Source organism: Fringilla coelebs (genome assembly GCF_963513975.1).
Source record: "Fringilla coelebs genome assembly, chromosome: 30".
Lineage (NCBI taxonomy): Eukaryota > Metazoa > Chordata > Aves > Passeriformes > Fringillidae > Fringilla > Fringilla coelebs.
The window spans coordinates 182,740-208,663 of record NC_140056.1 but is presented as its reverse complement, the minus strand read 5'-3'; the positions used below and the strand labels follow the sequence as shown (position 1 = coordinate 208,663).

The 25,924-nt window shown below is 67.4% G+C and overlaps 3 protein-coding genes across 6 annotated transcripts; 1 reads left to right on the top strand and 2 right to left on the bottom strand.

The window, feature by feature from the left end:
- Positions 1–115: 115 nt before the first annotated feature.
- Positions 116–10,997, top strand: MAP3K12 (mitogen-activated protein kinase kinase kinase 12). Its single transcript, XM_084223612.1, has 14 exons — positions 116–231; positions 1,848–2,180; positions 2,848–3,031; positions 4,952–5,143; positions 6,456–6,614; positions 6,873–7,031; positions 7,321–7,429; positions 7,813–7,922; positions 8,060–8,176; positions 8,575–8,712; positions 9,198–9,636; positions 9,841–9,911; positions 10,001–10,253; positions 10,860–10,997. Exons 2-14 carry the CDS (start codon positions 1,853–1,855, stop codon positions 10,950–10,952), a joined length of 2,352 nt encoding a protein of 783 aa, XP_084079738.1. The 5' UTR covers positions 116–231; positions 1,848–1,852; the 3' UTR covers positions 10,953–10,997.
- Positions 10,998–11,484: 487 nt separating this feature from the next.
- PCBP2 (poly(rC) binding protein 2) lies at positions 11,485–25,611 on the bottom strand. Of its 4 annotated transcripts, XM_084223620.1 has the most exons (15): positions 25,451–25,611; positions 23,168–23,285; positions 22,799–22,822; positions 22,648–22,680; positions 22,298–22,414; positions 20,951–21,082; positions 20,261–20,389; positions 19,786–19,860; positions 18,371–18,457; positions 17,249–17,290; positions 16,199–16,271; positions 15,679–15,717; positions 14,728–14,780; positions 14,041–14,210; positions 11,485–12,044 (listed from the first exon to the last, which is right to left on the bottom strand). In XM_084223620.1, exons 2-15 carry the CDS (start codon positions 23,234–23,236, stop codon positions 12,008–12,010), a joined length of 1,080 nt encoding a protein of 359 aa, XP_084079746.1. In that variant the 5' UTR covers positions 23,237–23,285; positions 25,451–25,611; the 3' UTR covers positions 11,485–12,007. The 4 variants fall into 4 exon arrangements, with proteins under 4 accessions (XP_084079746.1, XP_084079747.1, XP_084079748.1 ...); XM_084223621.1 differs by lacking the exon at positions 15,679–15,717; XM_084223622.1 differs by lacking the exon at positions 18,371–18,457.
- LOC311164251 (uncharacterized protein) lies at positions 12,768–14,030 on the bottom strand. Its single transcript, XM_084223627.1, has one exon. The coding sequence runs from the start codon at positions 13,988–13,990 to the stop codon at positions 13,085–13,087; it is 906 nt and encodes a 301-aa protein (XP_084079753.1). The 5' UTR covers positions 13,991–14,030; the 3' UTR covers positions 12,768–13,084.
- Positions 25,612–25,924: the final 313 nt, after the last annotated feature.

Here is a 25,924-nt window from a genome sequence, read left to right as displayed (position 1 = left end):
CCCGTGCCGGTCTCTCCGGTGCGCGGGGCGGGGCCGGGGCGGGGCCGTTCCCGTCGGGCGGGGCCGTTCTCGCCGCTCGCCCCGACCGCGGCCCCGGCCCCGGTACCGGCCCCGCCCGCCGGGCCCAGCCCCGCCAGCACCGGCACCGCCGGGACCCCCCCGGCAGCGGGACCCCCCGGGACCCCCCGGCATCACCGGCACCCCCGGGCGAGGGGCCCGGAGCCCCCCCAGGTACCGGCACCGGCGCGGGGGGGGGGGGGGATGCGCCGGGATGGGGGGAGGGGGCAGGGCCGGGGATGCGCCGGGATGGGGAGGGGGCGGCGGGGCCGGAGGGGCTCGGGGCCCCCCTCCATGGCCGGGACCCCCCAGGCCCGGGGGGGCCGCGCCCTCCCCTCCCCCCCTCGGCCGCGGGGGGGCTGGGGGGGAGGGGGAGGGGACGCGCGCGGCCTCTTGCACGCGCGTGACCCCCCCCCATCCTTGCACGCGCGCGTGACCCCCCCCATCCCCCTCCCCCCCCCCCCCCCGGGCCGTGCGCGCGCTTGTGACCCCTCAGCGCGCGCGCGCGAGCGGCGGCAGGTGCGTGTGCGCGCGCCCGCGGCTCCCCCCGGGTGCGACACCCCCCCCCCACCCCGCTCACGGGGGCGCGCATCCCCCCCCTTTGCACGCCCCTGCCCCCTCCCCTCCCCCCCTGCCCCCGTCACGCCACCTCCCTCGCACCCCCCCACATGTCGCGACAGGGCGCCATGTCCCGACATGACGCGCCGGCGGGGGCGCTGTTTCGCCTTCCTCCCACACTGCGCTGTCGCGACATGTCGCCTGTCGCAGGTGACGCTCTCCCCCCGCTCTGTCCCAACCCCCCCCGGGTCGCGCCCCCCGCTCCTGCCTCAGTTTCCCCGGGGGTGGGGAGGGGGGGAGGCCCCATCCCTTACCGGGATGACGTCACCGTGTGACGTGATGTCACCGCGGGGGGACACGCGCGACACCTGGAGGGGCGGGTCGCGTCCCCCTCCCCCGCGGGTCCCTCGGGGTGACGCTCGGCCCCTCCCCCGCCCCCCCCGCCACTCAAACCCCCCCAAATTCAGTGATGACATCATCGCCGGCCGCGCTGTTGCCATGGCGACTGTCCCCCCCCCCGGGGACCCCTCGTGCCTCAGTTTACCCCGAGCGCCCGCGCGTGCCCGGGGGTGAGGAGGGGGCGAATGTGCGGGGGGGGGCGCGCACGTGTGCAAGGGGGTCACACGCGTGTTTGGGGGTCCCGTGGGCACGGGGGGGGTCACACACGCGTGTGGGGTCAACCGCGTGTTCCGGGGGTGCCCAGGGCCCCCCTGACCGCTCGCCCCCGGTCCTGGGGGTGCCCCGCTGACCGCTCGCCCCCAATTCCGGGGGTGTCCGGCCCCGCTGACCGCTCGTCCCCTGTCCTGGGGGTGCCCCGCTGACCGCTCGCCCCCAATTCCGGGGGTGTCCGGCCCCCCTGACCGCTCGCCCCCTGTCCGCGGTGTCCGGCCCCCCTGACCGCTCGCCCCCTGTCCTGGGGGTGCCCCGCTGACCGCTCGCCCCCTGTCCTGGGGGTGCCCCCCTGACCGCTCGCCCCCTGTCCTGGGGGTGCCCCGCTGACCGCTCGCCCCCTGTCCGGGGGTGCCCGATCCCCGCTGACCGCTCGCCCCCTGTCCGGGGGTGTCCGGCCCCACTGACCGCTCGCCCCCTGTCCGGGGTGTCCGGCCCCGCTGACCGCTCGCCCCCTGTCCTGGGGGTGCCCCCCTGACCGCTCGCCCCCGGTCCTGGGGGTGCCCCGCTGACCGCTCGCCCCTATCCGGGGGTGTCCGGCCCCGCTGACCGCTCGCCCCCAGCCCCCATGGCCTGCCTGCACGAGACCCGCACTCCGTCGCCGTCGCTGGCGCTGCCGTCGGACGGGACCCCCGAGCAGGAGCTGACCCCCACCCAGTGCGTCCTGCGCGATGTCCTGCCCGCCCCCAGCGCCCCCCCCGAGGCCTGGCCCCGCCGGGGGGGGACGCGGCCCCCCGAGCTGGGCCCCGAGGCCGCGGGGCCGCTGGCGGCCGATGCCGCCCACCTGCGCTGCCAGGCCGGGGGCGGCTTCCTGGAGGGGCTCTTCGGGTGCCTGAAGCCCGTGTGGACCATGATCGGCAAAGCCTACGCGGCCGAGCACAAACACCCCCCCGAGGGTGAGCGGCACCGGGGGCACCGGGGGCACGGGGGAGTCAGGGGGCACGGGGAGTCATGGGGGAGTCAGGGGGCACCGGGGGGCACGGGGGGCACACGGGGAGGGCAGGGGGCACCGGGGGGCACACGGGGAGGGCAGGGGGCACCGGGGGGCACACGGGGGGGGTGTGGGGAGAAAAGAGGGGGTGAAGGGCAAAAGCAGGGCTGAGGGGGGACAGGAGGGGCGTGGGTGTGTGGGTGCCAGGGCAGGGGGTGCACCAGGGGTATCGTGGGGATGGGGGCGCTGGGGGTGCTCCGGGGGTCCTTGAGTGTGCTCAGATGTGGGTGCCATGCTGGGGGTCCCGGGTCTGCGGGGGCCATGGTGGGGGTGCCATGGTGGGGGTCTGGGGGCTGTGGGTGCCATGGTGGGGGTCTGGGGGCTGTGGGTGCCATGGTGGGGGTGCTATGGGTGGGGGTCCCGGGGGCTGTGGGTGCCATGGTGGGGGTCTGGGGGCTGTGGGTGCCATGGTGGGGGTATCAGGGGGCTGTGGGTGCCATGGTGGGGGTCCCGGGTGGGGGTGCCATGGTGGGGGTCCCGGGTGGGGGTCCCGGGGCTGCGGGGGCCATGGGGGGGTCCCGGGTGGGGGTCCCGGGGCTGCGGGGGCCATCATGCCCCCCCGGTGCCCGCAGACCCCTGGGAGGTGCCGTTCGAGGAGATCCTGGACCTGCAGTGGGTGGGCAGCGGGGCGCAGGGCGCCGTGTTCCTGGGCCGCTTCCACGGCGAGGAGGTGGCCGTGAAGAAGGTGCGGGACCTCAAGGAGACCGACATCAAACACCTGCGCAAGCTCAAGCACCCCAACATCATCACCTTCAAGTGAGCGGGGGCTGCCGGCACGGGGACAGCACGGGGACAGCGCGGGGACAGCATGGGGACAGCACGGGCACGGGGACAGCATGGGGACAGCATGGGGACAGCACGGGCACGAGGACACTGTGGGCACGGGGACAGCACGGGCACAGGGACAGCACAGGCACGGGGACACCATGGACAGGGCGGCACTGCAGAAACGGGGCCTGGGCATGGCATGGGGCATGGAGCATGCTGGAACATGGGCACAGCATGGACATGGGCATGGGCATGGGCACAGCATGGACATGGCATGAACATGGAATTAACGTGGCATGGGCACAGCATGGACAGGGACACAGCATGGGCAGAGCATGGGCACAGCATGGACATGGAATGAACATGGCATGGGCACGGCATGAACATGGAATGGACACAGCATGTACACGGAATGCACACGGCATGGACATGGCATGGACACAGAATGGACATGGAACGGACACGGCATGGACACGGCATGGACACAGTGCCCAGCACAGCCACAGCCACAGAGGTCACGGCCACACCGCGGGCACGGTGACCCTCAGCATGGCACGGAGCAGGGTGGGCACGGCCACCGAGGCCCGGGGCAGCCTGGCGGGGTGGTGTCCCCGTTGGAGCAGTGCCCCCGTTGGGGCGGTGTCCCCATTGGGGCGGTGTCCCCGTTGGGGCGGTGTCCCCGTTGGGGCGGTGTCCCCAGCACGGCGGTGTCCCCGTTGGGATGTCCCCATTGGGGCGGTGTCCCCGGCACGGCGGTGTCCCCAGCATGGCGGTGTCCCCGTTGGGGCGGTGTCCCCGTTGGGGCGGTGTCCCCATTGGGGCGGTGTCCCTGTTGGGATGTCCCTGTTGGGGCGGTGTCCCCATTGGGGCAGTGTCCCCGTTGGGGCGGTGTCCCCATTGGGATGTCCCCATTGGGGCGGTGTCCCCATTGGGGCGGTGTCCCCAGCGCGGCGGTGTCCCCGTTGGGATGTCCCCGTTGGAGCAGTGTCCCTGTTGGGGCAGTGTCCCTGTTGGGGCAGCGTCCCCATTGGGGCGGTGTCCCCATTGGGGCGGTGTCCCCAGCGCGGCGGTGTCCCCGTTGGGATGTCCCCGTTGGAGCAGTGTCCCTGTTGGGGCAGTGTCCCTGTTGGGGCAGCGTCCCCATTGGGGCGGTGTCCCCATTGGGGCGGTGTCCCCAGCACGGCGGTGTCCCCGTTGGGATGTCCCCGTTGGAGCAGTGTCCCTGTTGGGGCAGTGTCCCTGTTGGGGCAGTGTCCCCGTTGGGGCGGTGTCCCCGTTGGGATGTCCCCGTTGGGGCGGTGTCCCCGTTGGGATGTCCCCGTTGGGGCGGTGTCCCCATTGGGGCGGTGTCCCCGTTGGGATGTCCCCGTTGGGGCGGTGTCCCTGTTGGGGCAGTGTCCCCGTTGGGGCGGTGTCCCCGTTGGGATGTCCCCGTTGGGGCGGTGTCCCCGTTGGGATGTCCCCGTTGGGGCGGTGTCCCCGTTGGGGCGGTGTCCCCGTTGGGATGTCCCCGTTGGGGCGGTGTCCCTGTTGGGGCGGTGTCCCCATTGGGGCGGTGTCCCCGTTGGGATGTCCCCATTGGGGCGGTGTCCCCGTTGGGATGTCCCCAGCGCGGCGGTGTCCCCGTTGGGATGTCCCCGTTGGGGCGGTGTCCCCAGCGCGGCGGTGTCCCCGTTGGGATGTCCCCATTGGGGCAGTGTCCCCGTTGGGATGTCCCCATTGGGGCGGTGTCCCTGTTGGGGCGGTGTCCCCAGCGCGGCGGTGTCCCCGTTGGGGCGGTGTCCCCATTGGGGCAGTGTCCCCATTGGGGCAGTGTCCCCGTTGGGGCGGTGTCCCCGTTGGGATGTCCCCGTTGGGGCGGTGTCCCCAGTGTCCCCGGCGGGCGCTGAGGTGCCGCTGTGCCCGCAGGGGCGTGTGCACGCAGGCCCCCTGTTACTGCATCATCATGGAGTTCTGCGCCCAGGGCCAGCTCTACGAGGTGCTGCGCGCCGGCCGCAAGGTCACCCCCTCCCTGCTGGTCGACTGGTCCATGGGCATCGCCGGGGGCATGAACTACCTGCACCTGCACAAGATCATCCACCGGGACCTCAAATCGCCCAAGTGAGCCGGGGACGGGGCTCGGAGCCTGGGGCTGTGCATGGGGGGGAGCATGGCGTGGCAGGGAGGGGACGGTGCCCTGTCCGTGGTGGTGGCCTGTCCCTCCTGGTGCTGTGCCCGTGGTGCTGTGTGTCCCTGAGTCGTGTGACCCTGGCAGTGCCACTCCTGGTGGCTTCATGCCCGTGGCAGTGCCGTGCTCATGGTGGTGGCCGAGCCGTGCACGTGGTGGTGGCGTCCCCTCAAGCAGGGCCACGCTGGTGGCACTGCGTGTCCATGGTGGGGCCGTGTCCTTGGTGGTGTCCCACAGCGGGGCTGTGCCCATGGCAGTGCCACATCCATTTTGGAATCACATTCATGCTGCTGCTATGTCCGTGGTGGCGTCCCATGGCAGGGCAATGTCCATGGTGGCATTGTCCCATCTTATTGGTGTCCCACGTTGGTGCCATGTCCGTGTTGGTGTTGTCCCGTGCTGTGTCTGTGTCAGTGCTGTCCCCTGCCCATGCTGGCTGTCCCCAGTCCATGTCACCATTGTCCCCTGCCCGTGCTGGCCGTCCCCTGTCCATGTTCCTGCTGTCCCCTGTCCATGTCACTGCTACCCCTGTCCATGCCAGCTGTCCCCTGTCCATGTCACCACTGTCCCCTGCCCTGTCCATGTCCCTGCTGTCCCCTGTCCATGCTGGCTGTCCCCTGCCCTGTCCATGACCCAGCTGTCCCCTGTCCATGTCCCCTGTCTGTGTCCCCGCTGTCCCCTGTCCATGTCCCCTGTCCATGTCCCCTGTCCATGTTTCCGCTGTCCCCTGTCCGTGTCCCCTGTCCTGTCCATGTTCCCTGTCCATGTCTCCACTATCCCCTGTCCATGTCCCCGCTGTCCCCTGTTGGTGTCCCCGCTGTCCCCTGTCCATGTCCCCGCTGTCCCCTGTCCATGCCGGCTGTCCCCTGTCCGTGTCCCCCGTCCGTGTCCCCCCTGTCCCCCGTCCGTGTCCCCGCTGTCCCTTGTCCATGCCGGCTGTCCCCTGTCCGTGTCCCCTGTCCGTGTCCCCCGTCCGTGTCCCCCGTCCGTGTCCCGCTGTCCCCTGTCCATGTCCCCTGTCCATGTCCCCTGTTGGTGTCCCCGCTGTCCCCTGTCCGTGTCCCCGGTCCGTGTCCCTCGTCCATGTCCCTGCTGTCCCCCGTCCGTGTCCCCCGTCCGTGTCCCGCTGTCCCCGCGGGTGCCGTGCCGTGACCCGCTGCTGCCCGCAGCAGTTGCATGCCCGCGGCGGTGCCGTGCCCGTGCCGTTGGCGTGTCATTGGCGTGGCGCTGAGCGCGTGTCCCCAGCATGCTCATCACCTACGACGACGTGGTGAAGATCTCGGACTTCGGCACCTCCAAGGAGCTCATCGACAAGAGCACCAAGATGTCCTTCGCCGGCACCGTGGCCTGGATGGCCCCCGAGGTCATCCGCAACGAGCCCGTCTCCGAGAAGGTGGACATCTGGTGAGGCCACGGGGACACCGGGGACACTGCCCGCTGTGCTGGCACTGGGGACACAGCAGTGGCGGGCAGCAGGGGCAGGGGACATTGTGGGCATGTCAAGGACATGATCGGGACACTGTGGATACTGGGAGTGACATGGCAGGGCTAGGGGACATCAGGGACCACGGGAGTGGGGGACACTGGGGACATCAGGGGGGGAGAGGTGAGGGGACAGCAGGAGGCCGCCGTGGGTGACGGGGGGGCCGTGGGTGCCCGCAGGTCCTTCGGGGTGGTGCTGTGGGAGCTGCTGACGGGCGAGATCCCCTACAAGGACGTGGACTCGTCGGCCATAATTTGGGGCGTGGGCAGCAACAGCCTCCACCTGCCCGTCCCCTCCAGCTGCCCCGACGGCTTCAAGGTGCTGCTGCGCCAGTGCTGGTGAGTGCCCACGGGGACACCCCGAGGGACACCCTGGGGACGCTCTGTGGGCACCCGTGGCACGGGGGACCCCACCACAGACCTGCCCCCGTGGACAGGGCAGGGGGGACCCCTGGTTGTAGCCGTGCCCCCCCTGTGTCTTCTGCACCCTTCTCTGCCCCTGGTCCCCAAAACCTTCAGCACCCCCCCAGCACTCCTAGCCTCCCCCAGAACCCCCCTGAGACCTCCCAGACCCCCCAGCACCTGCAGGAATCCCCCAGCCCCGCTCAGTGCCGCGTCCTTCCCCCAGGAACAGCAAACCCCGGAACCGGCCGTCCTTCCGCCAGATCCTGCTGCACCTCGACATCGCCTCGGCCGACGTCCTCTCCACCCCCCAGGAGACCTACTTCAAATCCCAGGTACCGACCCCGGCAGCCCAGGACCCCCTTCCTCGGGTACCGCAGGGCCCAGCTGGGCAGTGCCCGCAGTGCCCGGCACCGCCGGAGCCCGCAATGCCCGCGGTGGCCGGAGCCCGCGGTGGCCGGAGCCCGGGATGCCCGCGGTGGCCGGAGCCCGGGATGCCCGCGATGGCCGGAGCCCAGGGTGGCCGGAGCCCGCAATGCCCGCGGTGGCCGGAGCCCGGGATGCCCACGGTGGCCGGAGCCCGCGGTGGTGGCCGGAGCCCGGGATGCCCGCGGTGACCGGAGCCCACGGTGGCCGGAGCCCGGGGTGCCCGCGGTGGCCGGAGCCCGCGGTGGTGGCCGGAGCCCGGTGGCAGCGGCGGCGCTGTCCCTGTCCGCAGGCCGAGTGGCGGGAGGAGGTGAAGCTGCACTTCGAGAAGATCAAATCGGAGGGGACGTGTCTGCACCGGCTGGAGGAGGAGCTGATCAACCGCCGGCGAGAGGAGCTGCGGTGGGGCCGTGCTGGGGGCACGGGGGGCACTAGGAAGGGACGGGGGTGGCACCAGGGCTGTGGGGCACTGTCCCTGCTGTCCCATGAGATCGCTGTCCCTGTCCCCTGGCCGGTTCTGACGCCACGCGTGTCCCCAGGCACGCGCTGGACATCCGGGAGCACTACGAGCGGAAACTGGAGCGCGCCAACAACCTCTACATGGAGCTGAGCGCCCTCATGCTGCAGCTGGAGCTCAAGGAGAAGGAGCTGCTCAGGTGGGTGGGTGGGCAGCACCCAAACAACACCCCCAGGCAACATCCCCCCAGAGAGCACCCCCAAACAGAACCCCCCCCGAGAACACCCCCAAACAGAACCCTCAAACAGCACCCCCAAACAGAACCCCCCCAAAGAACACCCCCAAACAGAACCCCCCCAAACAACACCCCCAAACAACACCCTCAAACCGAACCCCCCCAGACAGCCCCCCCAGCACCCTCTGTGCCCGTCCCACGCTCACTCCCTGCCCATGGCCAGCCCTTCGTCCCTCCCGTGGTTATCCCCCACCCCGCGGCCGCTTCCCCCGGCCTCGGCCGCTCCTCCCCCGGCCGTGGCGGCTCCCCGGGCCCCGCTTGCCGCGGGCAGGGCGCGGGTGCCCACGCGTGGCCCGTGGCAGGCGGGAGCAGGCGCTGGAGAAGCGCTACCCCGGGCTCTTCAAGCCGCGGGTGCCGCGGGGGCTCCTGCACGGCAACGCCGTCGAGACCCTCATCAAGAAGCGCAACGTCCCCCAGAAGCTCTCGCCCCACGGCAAGCGGTGAGCGGGGGGGGCTGGGGTCCCTCGGGGGGCACCTCGGGGCGTTTGGGGCGGGGGGAGATGGGGGCAATATGGGGGTGCCGGGGGTTTGGGTGGGGGGAGCACGGACGTGTGGGCCCAGCAGGTGGGGGGTCTGGGGACCTGAGTGTGGGGTCGTTTAGGGGACTGGGGGGATGGCGTTCTTTGGGGTGGAGGTGTCCGGGCTCTTTGGGGAGGGGGGTGATGCTCTGAGTGTGCTGATGTTGGCGGAGCTGCATTTGGGGTCGTTTAGAGGACTGGGGGTTTCTGGGTTCTTGAGGGGAGAAATGCTCCGGGTGTGCTCAGGGACCTCAGAGTGGGGTCCGGGGTCTTTTGGGAGAGTTCTGGGGCTGCGATTGCCGGTGTCCCGGGCAGGGAGGGGGGTTCTTCGGGGCCGTGGATGTCCCAGGGGTCGCGGGGCGTGGATCCCCTCCCACAGCCCTCGTCCGTGTCCCTCCCGTGCCCAGCCCCGACATCCTGAAGCCGGAGGTGCTGCTGCCCAAGCTGGACGCGGCCATGGCGCAGGTGGCCCTGCCGGGGTGTCCCAAGGGCCCCCCGTCCCCCGGGCGCAGCCGCCGGGCCAAGGGCCGCCACCGCAAGGCGGGGCCCCGGGGGGGCTGCGGGGAGCCGGGACCCGAGGCCGGAACCCCCCGGGGTCCCCCCGCCACCGCCGCCAGCCCCGACATCCTCGGGGGCACCCTGGAGGCCGCGGGTGCCCCCCCGGCCACGGTACCTGATGCGGGACCCGAGGGGGCCACGGGCACCCAAGGGTCCCCCCCGCCGCAGCCCCCCACTCCCGGGGAGCCCGAACGGGAGAGCGGGGCCGGCCGGGGGGGGAAAGGGGGGGCCGGGCAGCACCTCACCCCCGCGGCTCTGCTGTACCGGGCGGCCGTCACCCGCGGGCAGGTGAGACCCCAGACCCCCGCGTCCCTTTTTTGGGGGGGGGGCGACCCCAGGGCCGTCCCAGAAGTGGGAGGGGGGATGGATTCCTTCCGGGGAGAGCCTTGGGGAGGGGGCGTCACCCCTCCCGGGTCCCTCGCGAGGTGGGGGGCGAGGGTCGTTCCCGAGGGGCCTCAGGAGGACCCCAACACCCCCTCCCTGCGCCCCCAGAAACGGGGGGTCTCGTCGGAGGAGGAGGAGGGCGAGGTGGACAGCGAGGTGGAGCTGCCGCTGCGGCAGAGGTGGGTGCGACCCCGCCCCGGGACACCGGGAGGGCTCCGGGGTGCTCGGAGCCCCCCCCTCACGGCGCGCCCCCCTCGTCCCCGCCCAGGTGGCCCCCGGGGATGAGCAAGCGCCAGTCGCTGTCCACCTTCAGCTCGGAGAACTTCTCGGACGGCGACGGCGACGAGGGCCACACGAGCGAGCCGTCGCACAGTGCCACCCCCGACGTGGGCAGCACCAACACGGACGAGCGCCCCGATGACCGCTCCGAGGATCTGCTGTCCCAGGGCTCCGAGATCCCGCTGGACGCGGCCCCGCCCGAGGGGCCCGGCCGCCGGCACGGGGGGCTCAGCCCCACCAAGGTGAGGCTCCCGCCCAGGGGCACCCCCGGGGACGGTCAGCGTGGGTGGGGGTCCCCCAAGACCCCCAGATGGGGCTGGCAAAGGGAATGGTGCCCATGGAGCGGGGGTGGCAGACGGAAGGGGGTCCCTCTCTGCCAGGAATGGTGCCCATGAGGTGGGGGTCCCAAAGCCCCCCCAGATGGGGGTTGGCAAAGGGAAGGGAGGTTCACAGGGTCCCCCCGGATTGGTGCCCATGGGGTGGGGGTCCCAAAGCCCCCAGATGGGGGTGGCAAAGGGAATAGTGCCCATGGGGGGAGCAAAGGGAAGGGAGTCCCTCTCCCCCAGGAATGGTGCCCATGGGGTGGGGGTCCCAAAGCCCCCAGAGGGTGTTGGCAAAGGGAAGGGGTCCCTCTCCCCCAGGAATGGTCCCTGAGCCCCCAGAGGGGGTTGGCAAAGGGAAGGGGGTCCCTTTATCCCAGGAATGGTCCCGTTGGGGTGGGGGCTGCGAAGGGAAGGGGTCCCTGTCCCCCAGGAATGGTGCCCATGGGGTGGGGGCGGCGAAGGGAAGGGGTCCCTGCCCCCAGGACGAGGCTGGCGGGGACGTGCCAGCCCCGTTTGTGTCCCCAGGTCTCCGAGGACTCGGACTGTGACAGTGCAGAGCTGGATCACTCAGGCAGCGGCGAGGGGCCCCCCCGGCCCACAGCCCCCCCGGGCCTGTGACCTGTGCGCCCCCACAGCCCCCGCCCTGCACTCCCTCACTTGTACAGCCCCAAATATTTATATAAATATCTATCGCTCTCTACTGCGGTGCTGCCTTGGGGGAACGGGGGGGAAATGGGGCTGGGGGGTCCTGGCCCCCCTCTGCTCGTGCAGGTCCTGCTGGAGGCACCCCGGGGGCACGGGGAGGGGGGTCTGTCACCCCCGTGGGTGCCAGGGGGAGTCAGGGGCAGAGCAGAAGCAGAACCAGCAGCTGGTTCCCATTTGAGACCAGTTTGGAGGGAAATGGGAAAAGATCCCCCAAAAATTCATCTGGAGGGGCAAAGTTCCCTCCCCTGGACTGGTTCATCCCATTCCAGTGGGACTCCAAGACCCAACTGGGCCATACTGGGAGCACTGGGTTGGTCCTGCACCCTCTGGAAGGATCGCCAACACCAGCTAGGGGTGGTTTATCCTTCTCCAGAACCAAACTGGGCCATACTGGGAGCACTGGGAAGAGCCAGAGGGGTTTCAAATAAAGACTGAGACAGGCAGATCCATTAACCAAAATATCCTGCAGGTTCTATTCACAAGGAAAAGCTCCAGTCCATCTTTTTATTCAGTTTTTTTTTTGAAAAATTTCCTGACGTTACAGAACTAAACTGAAATGGTTTTTTTTTGCTTTTTTTTGCTTTTTTTTCGTTTTTCTTCCACTCTTACATTTCATGACAAAAACAGAAACTTCATGAGCCGAAAAAACGGGGAAAGGAGGGGAGAAGGTGCCGGGGGGGTGGGGAGAGGAGAGAGAGAAGCTTTATAAAACTAAGATTTGGGGTTCAGCAATTTTAAGAGCTGAACGAAGGAATTAAAATGCTTTTAATTTGAGAGAAGGGGGGAAAAAAAATATATAACCCCGAAAAACAGAACAAAAACGAAAAAACAAAAAAAAAATTGAAACAAACTGAACCTGGTGAGTGGCGCGAGGCTGGAGGAACCGAAAATGTACAAACTAGTTTAAAACCTGGGTCGGTGCTAAGGGGCCGCAGATGGATGGCGAGGCGGGGGGGTCCGGGGCCCCCCTAACTGCTGCCCATGCCCCCGGTCTCCGAGGAGAGCCTGCAACGAGAAAAGGGCGTCAGAGGGACCCCCCAGCACCGAGACGGGGTGGGAGGGACGCCCTCGGGGGGGCAGGAGGGGCCCCACGGGGGACCACCCCAGGAGGGGTTTGGGGGGGTTGCACAAGCAGCCAGGGAAGGGAGGTGACCCCCCCGCCCTGGAACGGCGCTGGAGGGGTCTGGGGAGGTCCTGGGGGTCTGGGCTGAGCGTGGCGGGCTCTGCTGCGAGGCTTTGGGGAGGGGGAGATCCACGGGACCCCCGGGTGGGGCGGGGAGGAGGCAGCAGAGGAGGGGGAGTGCAGGGAGGGGGGGGCACCTCCAGCAGGGACCCCCCCGGGGCAGCAGGGGTGCAGGGGACACACAGACACTGCGCAGGGTCCCTGGGCCAGCAGGGACCCCCCCTCAAAGGGCAGCCCACCCCCCCAGCCCCGCCGTGGTGGCTCCGGGCTCGGCCCTCGCTGCGGTTTGGGGGTGTGGGAGGGGGTGGGGGGGTGGAGACCCCTCCCCAGGCAGAGGGGACCCCCGGGCCGGGCCCCGCTGCGGCACAGATCTACCAGAGCAGATTCTCACCGTGGCAACTTTATTACAGGTACAGACAGTTAAGAGAGGACAGGTGAGGCCCCCAGGGCATTGGGGATGCAGTTCCCCCTCCCCCAAAAAAATCACAGAGTCCCTTCCCTCCCTCCAACCCCCTTATCCCACCCCAAACCCCACAGCTGCACCCAAACTACTCAAAAAAAAATGGGAAAAGGAGGAGAAATGGAAAAAAAATAAAAATAAAAAGGAACAAGCAACAACTAGAGGCAGGCAGAGAAGGAGTTGTGACCGCTCACAGGACAAGGGGACACAGTCTCTCGGCCGGCAAGAAAGGCTCTGCTGCTGCCACGGCAGCGCGAGCTCGGTACAAAGGAAAATTAAAAAAAAAAAATCCCAAAAAGATTAAAAAAAAAAAAAAAAGAAAAAAAGAGGAGGAAAAAAATCAAAACTGCTGTTCCAAGTCTCCTCTCCGGGGTCCTGGTGCTGCCACCCCCTGGAGCAGCCTCAGTACGGGGAAAACCTTTGCTTCTCCGCTTTGAGTTTGTTAGTGACACAGGGCACGGCGGGCGCCGCGGCGCCTTTGGCCGCAGACACGACATTTAGCGCCAGGAGAGGGACAGGTTTCATGCCAAGCAGACTGGAGACACAAGGGGCGGTCGGAAGAGGGTTGGGGAGGCTGGAGGGTGCGTCGGAGGCCCCCGCGGTGGCGAGCGAGGGGGTGGTGGTGGAGGAGGAAGAAGAAGAAGGGGTGGAGGGTTGAGAGAGGTTGATGCTGAGGTGGTCAGGGATCGTGACGGAGGCTGCCTGGGAGGAGGGTTTAGCGCTTTCTAAACTGTAACAGAGGAGAAAAGGAAAAACAACAACAAAAAAAAAAAAGAAAAAAAAGAAAAAATAAAAAAGAAAAAAAAAAAACAAAACACGGGTGTGGGTGGGAGGGAAGGAACAGCACAAAATGCGAAAAAAAAGCACAGGACAAACAGCGAAAACGGCGCAGGAGCCGAGCTGGGGGAGGAGGAGGAAGGAGGGAGGGAGGGAGGGAGGGAAGGGATGGTGCTGCCAGGCCTGGCCCAGCTGCACACGGGACCCCCACACCCCCCAGAGGATCCCCCGTGCACCAGGAAGGAGCCAACGTCCAGAGCAAACCCCCAGCAGCTGCTGCTGAGGGAGCAGGGACACAGCCCGGGGACCCCCCAGCCGGGAGACGCCACTCCCAGCTCCAGGCAGGGAACAGGGGACAGGGGACACCAACAGGACAGCCCAGAGCAGAGCCAGGTGCTGCCAGCAGCACTGGCAGCTCTGGGGTGGCACAGCAGAGCCGGGCTCCCCCCTGCAGCATTCCTGGGGGGCAGCGGGGAAAGGGACAGCAGGCACGGGGAGGGGACAGGGAGAGAGGAAAGGCCTTCCCCTCATGCGGGGCAGGGCAGGGCGAGGGAGGGCACGGCGAGGCCAGCGCGACTCACCTGACATTAATTAGATACTGGGCCAGGCTGATGCTCGCTGCAGATCCAGTTATGGTCACCTGCCTGTCAGTAGAGCCTTCCACGGGGTTGGCAATCTTGATCTGAGCCCCGGACATCTGGCGGATCTCGTTGATCTTGGCGCCCTGACGCCCGATGATGCAGCCAATCAGCTGGGAAGGGACAGAGAACATCGGGGTTAGCTCGGTTAGCTCGGCCCGTCCTGCCCTGGCACCTCCTGCGGGGCACACGGGGGAATTCCTGCAGGGAAAGGGCTGGCCCAGCCCCACAGGCTGCCCTGGGCAGCAGGGGAGGACACCGTCCTTGGAGGTGTCCAAAGTGAATGGTGAGGATGTGGCCCTTGGGGACACGGCTCAGTGGTGGGGGGACAGTTGGACTTGGTGGCCTTAAAGGCCTCCTCCAACCTTGACAGCCCCAGGATTATGGGACTCCTGGGAGTGGGGTTTTAGTTGGAAAACGGGGGGTTAAGGGATTGAAAAAGGGTTTTTGTTTGCCTTGAAGATCACCGGAAAGGGGACAAGGGACGTGGTGGCAGCCAGGGTGGTGGTTTGGGATGCAGCCATGAGCCCACCACAGGCTCAAAGGCAAGGACAGTGACCCCTGTGAGAGGGGCAGACCCTGGGGAGCCGAGGGGCAGCCACCCCCCTCCCAACCCCCCCGGATACTCACATCGTTTGGAATGGTGAGTTCATGGGAGGTGGTTTGGGCAGAGGCATCCAAACCTGCTCGGAGACAGAGAGAGGGGGCCCAGGTGAGGGTGGGGGCAGCCGGGGGGTGCAGCACCCCAAGTGCTGCCAGGTTCAGGCTGCCTGGGAGGGCTCCGAGCAGGCGGGGAGGGCACAGCAGGCTGGGAGGTTACTCCAGCCCTCGCTGCTCCCCAGCCCTGCCTCCCTGTCCTCCTTCACCCCAACTTCTCCCCTCTGTGTCCCCTCCATCAAGGTGGGACAATCCCAGAGCAGGGGGCTGGCACTGGGGGGCTCCAGCCAGGCACTCGCCTCCACTCCCACTCCGGGTCCGGCTTTCAAAGGCCACAGCTCCCCTCATCCTCATCCTCCTCCTCCTCCCTGCCGCCCTGCAGGGCTGTGCTAAGGCAGGCGCTGGGCTGGGAGGCTGCTCACACCCCACACAGGGCTGAGCTTGGTGCCTGGGGCATTTTGAACACACTTTTCCACTTCTCCCCCCTTCCCCAGCTCGCTCCCTGCAAGAGGGAGCAGCGGTGGTGGCCTCGAGCCCTCACTGGGGCTGTGGCAGGGGGACACGGCAGGTGACACCCAGTGCTGTCCCCTGACTCCCGGGGCAGCTCCAGCTCCTGACAGCTCCAGCACCTCCTCGGCCAGGGGTTGCTCCCCTCTGTGTGTTTTTTTGGCCTGGGGGTGGGGGTACAGCTCGGGGCCCACAGCTCGCTGGGACAGCCGAGCCTCCACCCAGTCCTGCTGCTCTCCACTATCCAGCTGTGCTCCAGGGCACAGGCAGCTGAGCCAGACTGCACCTCCAGCCCTTCTGGGGTTCCCCTCAACCCCCTTTCCCCCCCATCCGGGCAGCATCTATCAGGGAGAATGAGACCCCGGGCAGCATCAATACACAACAGAGTAACTACAGATGGTGTGTTTGGATCATTACCCCAATAGCCTTTCACCTCTGCAGAGCTGGAGTCAATGCCTGTTAAGATACAAGTCACAATGAGTTTGGCTGTCTCAAGTTTAGTTTAGAGCCCCAAATGGGTCATTTTGATTTTTTTTTTCTTTCTTTTTTTTTATTTTTTTAGGTGGCTTGGTTTTTTTCCAGCCATCTTAGCAAATCTACAGCGAATTTGGTACAACCAGCAGTCGCCTGCTGTGGGCCTGGAGCAGCCGGAGGGGAGAGAGCGGGTGCTGCGGGCGGGGGGCTCCCAGTGCACTGGCAGAGCTGCGAGGGAGGGAGGGAGGGAGAGAGGGAGCGCAGCAGCGTGGATGAATGGACGGACGGACGCCCTGTCCCTGCGGCCCCCAGACACGTCCCCAGAGCAGTGGTTACCTGGCCGGGCCCGGGCAGTGCTTGGGGTTAGGTTTGTGTGAGCTCGGCCCCCAGGCGGGAGCCGGGAGCGGCCCGGGCTGGGCTCCGGCCGCGCGCGAACGCACACGGAGAGAAGGAGTTTCCATACCACTGAATCCAGTGTTGCCATGAGACATTGGAAAGTGTGACTGTTGCATTGCCAACTGGTGCAGCTTGGTCAGCTAAAGGAGGGAGAAGGGAAGAGAGGGAGAGGGAGAAAGAGAGAGAGAGAGAGGCTGGCGTTAGCCATTTCCCGAGGCCGGGGGCCAGGACTCGCCGCGCGCACCCGCACGGACACGGCCCCGCGCCCGCCCCGGCCCCTCCGCGCTGCCCCGGCCCGGCCGCGGCGGGCTGGGGGCTGTGCCCACCCCCCTCGGTGCAGCAAGGGCTGGAGCAGCACAGGAACAGAAGCAGAGAGGAGCGGGAGGAGGGAGCAGGTGCCCGCGGCACGGCGGGGGAGCGCAGGGAGCGGGCACCGAGCGCGCTCGGCTCTGCCGTGCCAGCCCGGCTCCCCTGGAGCCCCCGTCCCCCACCCGTGCCAGACCCCCCTCGCTGCCCTACAGGTGCCAGGAGCAGAGAGCAGCCCCTACGGGATGAGGATGGGTGCCAGAGGATGGAGGTGTCCGACAGCGTGTCGGGATGGTCCCTCCGCTCCCGACCGGCCCCGCCGGGCTGGGCCGGGTCCAACCCCCCTCCCCGACTGCCACCTGCACCCGCTCGCTGGGCCAGCTGTCCCCTGCCCCGGGAGAGCCACCGTGACAGAGCCACCGTGTGCTGGCTGGGGGGGGGCGGTTCTCGTGCCAAATTGAGGGGGGGGCGGGGGGGCAAAGGAAAAGCCAGAGCTGGTGTGAAATGCCAAGCCAGGGAGAGGTGGGTTTGGAAAAAAAATATAATAAGGAGGAGGGAAGTGTCAGAGAGGAGGTGGGGGAGGATCCAAGGAGAGATCTGAGGCCGGATGAAGCTGGCTGCAGGAGGGCCAGCTGAGGGCGGGGGGTGTGAGTGTTTTTTTGGGGGGGAGGTTCTGGGGAGCTCAGATCAGATCGAGTATTCAGCCCCAAGCTGAGCCAGCTCAAGTGGAGAAAGCACAGAGAAAATTTTTTGGAAGGTGGGGGAGGAAAAGGGTGGATTTCAAGACAAGAAGTTGTAAATAAAAACTTACATCTGGCTGTGGAATGGCATACTGTCCTTGAATGGTATAGGCCTACAAAAGGAGGAAAACAGTCCTATTAACAACCATCGGACAGCCACCCAGGGACAGACAGATTTCAACTAGCCAGGAAGTCAGAGAGCCAAGGTGGAGAGTTCTCCGGGGCGAGGGAAGTGGGGCAGGAGAGGCGGGGACGGATAAATGCTGTCACAAGCAGTTTCTAGGCTGGCGGTTACTCGAATTGGCCTGACGTGGCGGGTAGGGGAGGGGGTGGGCAGAATCGGTGCCGTCCCCCCCCCAAAAAAAAGGTGGCAGACAAAAAAATAAGAAAAAGAAAAAAAAAAAAAAACCAGAAAAAAGGATTAAAAAAAAAAAACCAACAAGAGAACGGCTGGGATCTTGATGAAGATGTTATGGTGTGGTGAGTCCGACAATGCTGCTATCCCTGCGCCCCCGCGCAGGCAGGGAGGATCCAACGCCCCCGCCGGCCCTGCTGCTGCTCCTGGCCCCTCTCTGCCCCGGCCCGGCAGCTCCCCCGCCTCCCCTCCCACCCCCAAAAAAAAAGTTTGCCCCGTTCCGAGTCCTCTCGTCACTCCACACGCCTAGGACAACGTCGCCGGGCAAGCTACAGGTCAGTGCTGGCGCTGGCTACCACTGCTCACACGGCCCAGTGCTCGGAGGGGAACGAGGCGAGGGCCTGACCTGCCACAACTCCGTGTCCCCGAGGTTACAAGGGACAGCCACACAGATTCCTCCTGAAGCTACCCAGGAAGGGCGAGGCACTGGCTGGGGCCTGGCTGGCTAAGGTTTGGGGAGGTCTGGGGGGGCCGGGCAGGTGGGGGCGGGTGGGAGAGGAGGGGGAGAGGGGGGTACACAGCCTCACTTCCAGGTCACCGGAAGAACTGCAGCCCAGGCTGGAATTGGCCCAAGTTCGTTGCCATGCAGTGGCTGCCGGGTGGCCTGCGTGAGGAGAGGTTGGTGGGCTCAGAGTCCAGTTCCCAGTGGACAGGAGTCCACAGCACAAAAAGCCACCGTTGTCGGTTTTGGGGGACGGGGACAGGGATGCCACCCTTGTTGGCAGTCTCAGAGAGGCCAAGGATTGAACGGGCCGTGGAGACTGAACTCCCCTCTCACCTCCTGAGGTGGTCCCTCCAAGTCAGAGTTGAGGCACATGGATGGGGCGGTGTGGGGGTAGCTCGCACTGCCGCTGCTGTACCTGTCCTGTGGATAAATTAGAGGACTTCAGTCTCCAGGGCTGTCAATCCGAAACCTTTCGCTAACACCAAACTCAACATCCACATTAGCTCAGTGCTGATCGAGGGCTCGCCCTGCTCTACGCGCGACTCTGAGCTGCGAAGACAGAGAGCGCAAGGCCCACCGGGAGCGGGGCCCGGGGGCTGCTGCGGGCCTGGGCCGGGGACGGGGGCGGAAAGAAGGAAGGGGGAGAAGAGGGGCAAGGGGAGGGAAGAGATGCGTGGCTGTGGGAAGCCTGCTCCTCACTGCTCTAACGGGGAAGGCGGCCGGCTCCCGCCCCGGGGGTCCGCACTGCGGCCCCGCCGCTGGCCGGGGCGCGGGGGCTTCCCCCGGGTGCAGAGCGGCGGGAGAAGCTGTCGGGGAGGCGGGAGGGGGGGGCTGACCGGGTTCAGGTGGGGAGGAAGAGGCAGGGAGAGGGGCAGGGGTGGGGAGGAAGGGGACGGCGGCAGGTCCGTCCCCAGAACAAGCGTGGCGGGGCTGGGAGGAGGGAGAGCAGAGTCAGGCCTGGCTCTCGGGGAGGCCGGCGGCAGCTACACCCCTTCCCTGACCCCCTTCCCTGCCTACTGAGGCCCCCAGTGACAAAGCCAGGCCCTGCCCACCCCGAGGGGTGTCCCTGGCAGCAGGAAGGCAGTGGATGCGTTGTCGCCGTGGTTTCTCCGAGCGCTGGGGCAGCCCCGGGGGCGCAGGGTGGGAGCAGCTGACCCGCACCTGGGCCCGTTACAGCGGGACAGGATCCCAAGGGACACCTGTGCCCTGTAAGGTGGCTCGGGGCAGGGCTCGGGCCACTCCCCAGCTCAGCACAGGAGGGACTAAAGCCCAGTCACCTGGCACTACTCCTATCTGACACCCTCCCCTCCTGAGAGACGAAGCCTTTGCGCACCCCAACCCTACCCACGGCACAGGCTGAGCCTTTGCACCCCGAGAACCAGTGGCAGAGAGCAGAAACCCCCAACCTCCGGGCCAGTCACCCACAGGAGGTCACAGCGAGTTCTTGGAGGCAGCCCGAGGCAGAGGGGCAGAGCCTGGGTTAGGCAGCTCGGCCCCACTCAAACCCCCACTGCCGCCACCACACTGGCAAACGGTTTTTTGGCCGGTAAATTCCAGGAGTGTTTTCCAGCACCCTCTCCTCCCAAATCGGCCCTTTTCTTTTCCCTGCTGCCCTCCCTCAGCAGGGGGAGGGGGCCAAGGGCACAGCGCGGGTGACGGGCACGCGGAGCGGCCGGGGCGCGCTGGCAGCTCGGAACGACCCCCGGCCCTGCCCACCCCACACCCCAGGAGCAGAGGAGAGGCCTTACCTGGCCGCCTGCAAAGATGACGGGAGAGCTGGATGGCTTGGGTCGGTATGGGATGGTGACACCCTTCGGGGGAGACTGTGTGACAGGCAGAGGGGACAGGTCAGACACCGAGCGCCGCTGGCACCGACAGCCCCCTCCTCCCTGCAGCCCCGGGGCTCTGCTCTGCACTCGCAGCTGGGCTGTTGGTGACCCAGGGCAGCGTGATTTCTTCCTCACCCTGGGCACAGAGCCGAGGGAGGACACCCAGGAGCACAAGCAGGGCCGTGGGTGACACCATGAGCTGCTCTCGAGGCCCTGCTCGACCCTGCTTTTAAGCAGCTCCGAGCCTCACCTGGATGAGGCCGTAATCCCCAGCTATCCCTTTATCCCCCAGCAGCTCCTTTCCTCTCTCTCCTCAGCATTTCCACCCCTCCAAGGGCAGCAGGATCCCCTGCAGCACCCAACTCCCCGGGACAGGCCCAGGGAGGGGCCCTACCTCAAGCATGACGACGCAGATCTGTTTGACGCACTCGATGATGGACTGTGGGATCCCAGCGATGGTGATGGCTCGCTCAGTGGAGTTGGGCAGCATGTCCCCTGCCACCTGGACCTGTGCCCCCGTGCTCTGCCAAGCCGAGGGTTAAAAATAGCCCGTCAGACCCCAGGCAGGGCTGAGACCTCAGTGACGAACCCCGTGCATGGTTATACATAGCCAAAACTGCCCCCCCAGCTCCTCCTGTCCCCCAAAATAAAGTCCTTTAATCCCAGCTGGACACAATTCGGTCACCAGGAGCCTGAGGCAGCAGAGGGGGACCTGGCCTCAGTCTGTCCCTGTAACCCAAGCCAAGCCAGTCTCCACGCCAGCAGAGTTAATCCACCAGCACCCAGCGCTAAATGGCATGGCCAAGGGCAGCACTGGCCTGGAGCCCATCTCCCTCTCCAAAATCTGGGAAAAGGCTGGGGAGAGGGCAATCAGGAGCCCCTGATGGGAAGGGGGGAGCAGGAATCCAGGCATCCAGCTGTGAGAGACAGCACCAGGCAGAGAAGGTGAGTCTCAGTTTGCCAAGCACTAGAATACAGGGAGCACCAAAAACTCCCAGTGATGCCACGTCCCTTGGGCAGGGGATTTGCCCTGGGGACACCTGAACGCCCCTCCGTGGGTCCCCCCGGGCTGGGCAGCACGCACCTCTCGGATCTCCTTGATCTTGCAGCCTCCTTTGCCAATGAGGGACCCGCACTGGCTGGCGGGGACCACAAGCCGGAGGGTGACCGGGGGCCGGCTGGCAGCTGTGCTGTTGGTCATGGAGCTGCTGATGTCCTGCGAGGAAGAGGAGGTGTTGAAGGCTCAGCCCTGCTGGGACGGCACGCGCTGGGGACGTGCCCGGGACAGGGAGGTGACGCTGGCAGCGGTGGCCGAGGCCAAGGTGACCTCGGGGCTTTCCCAGGACTTCCTCAGCAGCCCAGAAAAAACACAGATGTATTTTGGGGAAGCAGCAGCCAAGCTCTGCTGCCTCAATGGAAATGGGTTTAGGCGCTGGCCCAGGCTGGGTCCCACCTCAGCCAAGCAGGAACCGGTGCTGGAGGGGGACAAGGGACAGGGCAGGGGGGCTCGGGGACTCCACGGCTCCAGGGTCAGCACGGAGCCTCCCGCTGCACCAGGGATCAAGGCAGCAGCTCCGGGAAAAACAATCCCGGCGCCGATTACAGCGGTCATGTGCTGGCAGGGGGAGGGGAGGCACAAGGCCAGGGCTCAACTGACCTACTAAAAGCAAAGCTTCAGCTCCAAGGCCGGTGCCCAGAGCGCTGCAGAGCCGTGCAGCCCGTGGAGGACTCCGGCTCCCTGCATTCGGCACAAACAGCTCCAAGCCCTGCAGCCTTTAACGCCGCAGTGAGAGCAGGGGGGTTTGGGGACAGAGCTGCCAGCGCAGGGTTGTTTGTCCGTGGGTAGTGCCCCAAATCCAAAGAGCAGTAGATATTGTGCCCCCACAGGCAAGGTGAGGGCCACAGAGCTCTGCCCCACACCAGATGAGGAGCACTCCCAACTCCTGCTCCCTCCAACGTAGAAATCTCAATATCACAGCCCTGAGCAGGCTCTAACACCTGCAAGATCCAGGTTATCCAGCAACAAAATCCCCCCTGGAACCAGCAGCAAAATCCCCCCTGGAAGTCACTGATTTAACAGGAGCAGGGACATGATGCAGCTCCTCCAGCCCCACACAGCTGCAGCCCCAGCTCCTCCTTGGCAGGGCTGGGCAGAGAGCTGAGCCCTGGGGTGTGCTGGGGGGGAAGTGGCAGAGCCAGGGGGATTCCAAGCCCTGCTCTGACCCACGCTGTGGGCAGAATGTCCCTGTGGGGCTCTGGCTCCAGCACTGCCTGGACTTTGCCCCAGTGCAGCACCGGACAAAGATCGGGGCCAGGCAGGGAGACGCCGGCTGCCCATGTGGAACAGCGGCCAGGGGGCCCAGGGCCGGGGTCAGCTCTTGCAGAGAGAAGGGATAAACGGGGCAGTGACTGCAGGGGGCCACGGACACACCTCTTCCAGTTTGTCAATGATCATCGCAAAAGCTTTGAAGATGGCGTTGGTGGGTCCCGCGAGGGTGATGATCCGCTCGGGGCAGTTCCCTTCCGAGATGTTGATGCGAGCTCCGCTCTGCGGGGAGGCAAACGCCACCTCAGTGCTCCGGGATTCCTCCGGATCCCCCGCCGGGGACAGAGCCCTCCCTCCTCCTCCTCCTCCTCCCCTCCCTCGGCTCGGGCAGCCATCTTCTCCTCCTCGGCTTCCTGCCGCGCCTGCCCACAGCTCCCGGCATTCCCCGCGCCGCCGCCGCGCCGCCCGCGGAGCCCGCGCCAGGCCCGCCATCCTGCCCCGCTCCCCGCACTCACCTCCTCACGCATCTTCTTCACGGACTCCCCTTTCTGTGAGGGAACAGAGAAGGGAGAGAGGCGTCAGCGCCGCGGCGGGGAGGCAGGGAGGGACGGAGGGGGACGGGGAGAAGGGGAAAGGGAGGGCTAGGAGAGTTTGTTGCTCACTTACCTTCCCAATGATGCTTCCCACCTCCTGGGATGGAAACAAAAGCACCGTTAGTCAGCGTTTTAAAAACTCCTGGAGCCCCAAGCATAAACTCGGCTCTTTTCACAGTCAAAACAAGCTCCTGAGCACTTGAGTTCTGCCCCTCAGATAACTGGGGTTTATCCCAGCTGTGCTGATCTTGTTCCCACCTTAGCTCCCATCGGGTCGTTCTGCCCTCCCCAGTAATTATTTCCTTCACTGGCTGCGCCCTAGGATCCACCCGGGCGCCCACAGCACATTCCTGGCCCCACAGCCGCTCCAGGAGATCCCAGGGAAGCTCCAGCCCACCCCGTGCCAGGCCAGGGCCCCAGGCAGAGGGCTGGGGACACGAACCTTTCCGTGCATGAGTAGCCGGATGGTGAGCGTGACATTGAGACCCCCTTCGATGACTCCGGTGTCCATGGTGGGCAGCGCGGGGTCGGCTCAGGCTGCGGCAGCGCTCGGGCCTCGGCTGGGGGGAGAGGGGCTGGGTGAGTGGGGGGCTCTGACCTGAGGGGCTCTGCCAATCCCCCCCCAGCCTGTCCAGGCAGGATTCCAGCCTTCCCATGCTGCTTCACCCCTCAAATTGAACCCCTGAAGTGTTGGGATGATCCGTGGTGGTTTGGCTCCTCCTCCTATGAATTTCCAGAGCTGAACTGGCCGGATCCCACCTGGATCCAGCAACTCATAGGATCCTGATGGTCCTGCTCAGCCCCTGCCTCCTCCCAGCCCTGCTCCTTGCAGGGGCTTCCCTGAGGGGCAACTGAATACTCCAGGGTGACCCCTGGTAGCACCGGGGACACAAATGGTTCCTGGACACAACCAGGGATGCCGAGGGAGCACTGAGGACTAATCGTGGTCCCTACAGTTCTGGGGAAGCTGCCGCTCCCTGTGAGCCCCGCACTTCCCAGCCCAAGTCTTCCTGCAGCTGCCCGATGGCAGCGGGCACTCCAGTCGCGGGGGTTTGGCCCTCCGGGCAGCCGGGATTATGGAGAAAATGAACGCCATCCGCGCTCCGAGCCCGCGCGGGGCCCCTCGGAGCAGGTTCCGAGGCGATTCCCTCAGACCCAGATAAGGCCACATGAGTGCACGATCAGGTTTCAAACCACCTGAGTCGGCAGCGGTTGCAAAACAGCCCGGCCGGCCCCAGCCGAGCTTTTCACAGGAATCCGGTAAATAAACTCCCATTTCGGCCACCGCTTCTGCCCCAGCAAAGTTCAACCGCGGCCGAGGCAGGCCCGGGGCCGCGCTGCCCCGCTGGCACCGGAGGGCTTTGCCGCGGCCTCCATGAGCTCGGCCCGGCATCCCCCCCGCATCCAACCCGCTCCGGGGAGCGGAGCCCGGGACCGCAGCCCCGGCAGCGGGGCGAGGGCAGAACGGGCCCCGAGCCCGCCCGCCCCGGCGGCCCGGGCCCGTCGCGGGGACAAAAGGGGCCGAGCGGCCCCGCCGGGGGTGACGCGGGCCCGGGCCGGGCTCCCGGTGAGGCCTTTCCGCAGGGAAACTTCCCCGAGCTCGGCCCCGCGCCGGATTCCCCCGCCCCCGGGACCTCCGTCCCAAAGCCCGGGACGCGGCTGCTGCGGCTGGGACGCGGCTCCGAAGCCAGCCCGTCCCTGAGGCGGGGACGCGGCACCGGAGCCAGCTCAGCCATGCCGGGGGGAGGGGGGAACCGGGCCGGGGTCCCGGCTCCGAGCCGGGCCGGGGGGAGCGGGAGAAGAGCGGCTGTCCCGGAGCGACCCCGGGGCCGCGATGGAGCCCCCGGATGGGGCCCAATCACAAGGCGGGTGAGGGGGTCCCGGGCCGGCGGCTCCGAACGGGACCCGGAGCCCGGCGGGGGGAACCGGCCGAGTGCCGGGAGAGCGGGGGGGCCGCGGGGAGCTGGGCTCGGGCGGGGGGGGAAATGGGCCTCTGCGTCCCGGACCGGGCCGGGGGGCACCGGCAGGGACTCCGAACCCACTCTGGACCGGGGATCCCCGTTCCGCTCCGGGCAGGCCCGGGGGGACGGTCCCGGATGCCCCGGGGGGGGCGGCGGCCCCGCGCGGGCCCGTCCGTGCGCCCCCTTCCCGCTCCGGCGGGGGGAAAACAACAGCGCGGGATGGCGGAAAAACCGGGCCCGGGCGGGAAAAGAAGAACTCCTAAAATTAAAAAAAAAAAAACTAAAAGGAAAAAATAAAAAAAATTTAAAAAATTAAACTCCAAGAAAACGGAGTAGAAAGAAAGAAAGAAAAAAATTCTCCCCACGCCCCTCGGGGCCCCCCCGCAGCCGGCCCGGGCGGGGGGCGGCGGCGCCATGTGACGCACGCGGCGCCCCGAACCCCCCCGGTTCCGTTCCGGCGGGGGGGGGAGCGGGGGGGGGGCGGCGGGAGGCGGCAGCGGCGGCCCCCGAGCCCCCCGGGGCCGTTTGTGCCCCCGGCCGGCGGCGCGGGGCGCGCGGGCCGCACAGGCCGCACAGGCCGCGCAGGCCGCGGGCGCCGTGAGGGCGCGGCCGGCGGGGGGGCGGCGGGGGGGGCCGCGCGAAGGCCCGGCCCGGGGGGGATCGGACCCGGATGGCGGCCGGGGGGGCGCGGGGGGCCCGCGGGGAGGGCCGGGGGGCGGCGGTGGGGGGGCGATGGGGGGGGGGGGGGCGGGGGTCGGGCCTACCTGTGTCGGCGCCGGTAACGGCGTTGGGCGAAGGGCGCTCCGGGCGGAGCGGGAGGAGGGAGGGCGGGAGGGAGGGGGGGGGAGGCGGGGAGGGAGCGCGGCGGGCGGGCGCGCGGGATGGCGGCGGCGGCGGCGCGGGCGCGGCTGCTCCGGCTGCGGCGGCCGCGGGTCTGGGAGGGGGCGGCGGGCGCGGCCCGATTTACACCCGCCCCGACCCGGAAACGCACTGCGCGCGCGGGGCGGGACGGAGCGGCCGCCGCCCCGCACAGCGCCCCCTGGCGGAGGGGAGGTCCGGGAGGGGACTGGGGGCGCTGGGGGGGCAATGGGGGCACTGGGGGGCACTGGGGGGCACTGGGGGCATTGGTGGGGCTCTGGGGGAAATGGGAATAAAGGAGAGTGATTAAAGGTGCGGTAGAATTGTGTATGGGGAGCCTTGGGGCAAGTGGGGGGCACCAGGAAGGGCTGGGGGGCAAT

What these genes read in the sequence shown, in the direction of transcription:
- MAP3K12 (XM_084223612.1), top strand. Translation starts at nt 1,853, where the DNA reads ATGGCCTGCCTGCACGAGACCCGCACTCCGTCGCCGTCGCTGGCGCTG. An exon ending in CCCAACATCATCACCTTCAA is followed by an intron (nt 3,032 to 4,951) that starts GTGAGCGGGGGC and finishes CTGTGCCCGCAG; the next exon opens with GGGCGTGTGCACGCAGGCCC. An exon ending in GTGCTGCTGCGCCAGTGCTG is followed by an intron (nt 7,032 to 7,320) that starts GTGAGTGCCCAC and finishes TCCTTCCCCCAG; the next exon opens with GAACAGCAAACCCCGGAACC.
- LOC311164251 (XM_084223627.1), bottom strand. Translation starts at nt 13,990, where the DNA reads ATGAGGGGAAGGCCTTTCCTCTCTCCCTGTCCCCTCCCCGTGCCTGCT.
- PCBP2 (XM_084223620.1), bottom strand. Translation starts at nt 23,236, where the DNA reads ATGGACACCGGAGTCATCGAAGGGGGTCTCAATGTCACGCTCACCATC. An exon ending in TGAAGAAGATGCGTGAGGAG is followed by an intron (nt 22,415 to 22,647) that starts GTGAGTGCGGGG and finishes GCCTCCCCGCAG; the next exon opens with AGCGGAGCTCGCATCAACAT. An exon ending in AGAGGTGAAAGGCTATTGGG is followed by an intron (nt 14,781 to 15,678) that starts GTAATGATCCAA and finishes GTCTCCGAGCAG; the next exon opens with GTTTGGATGCCTCTGCCCAA.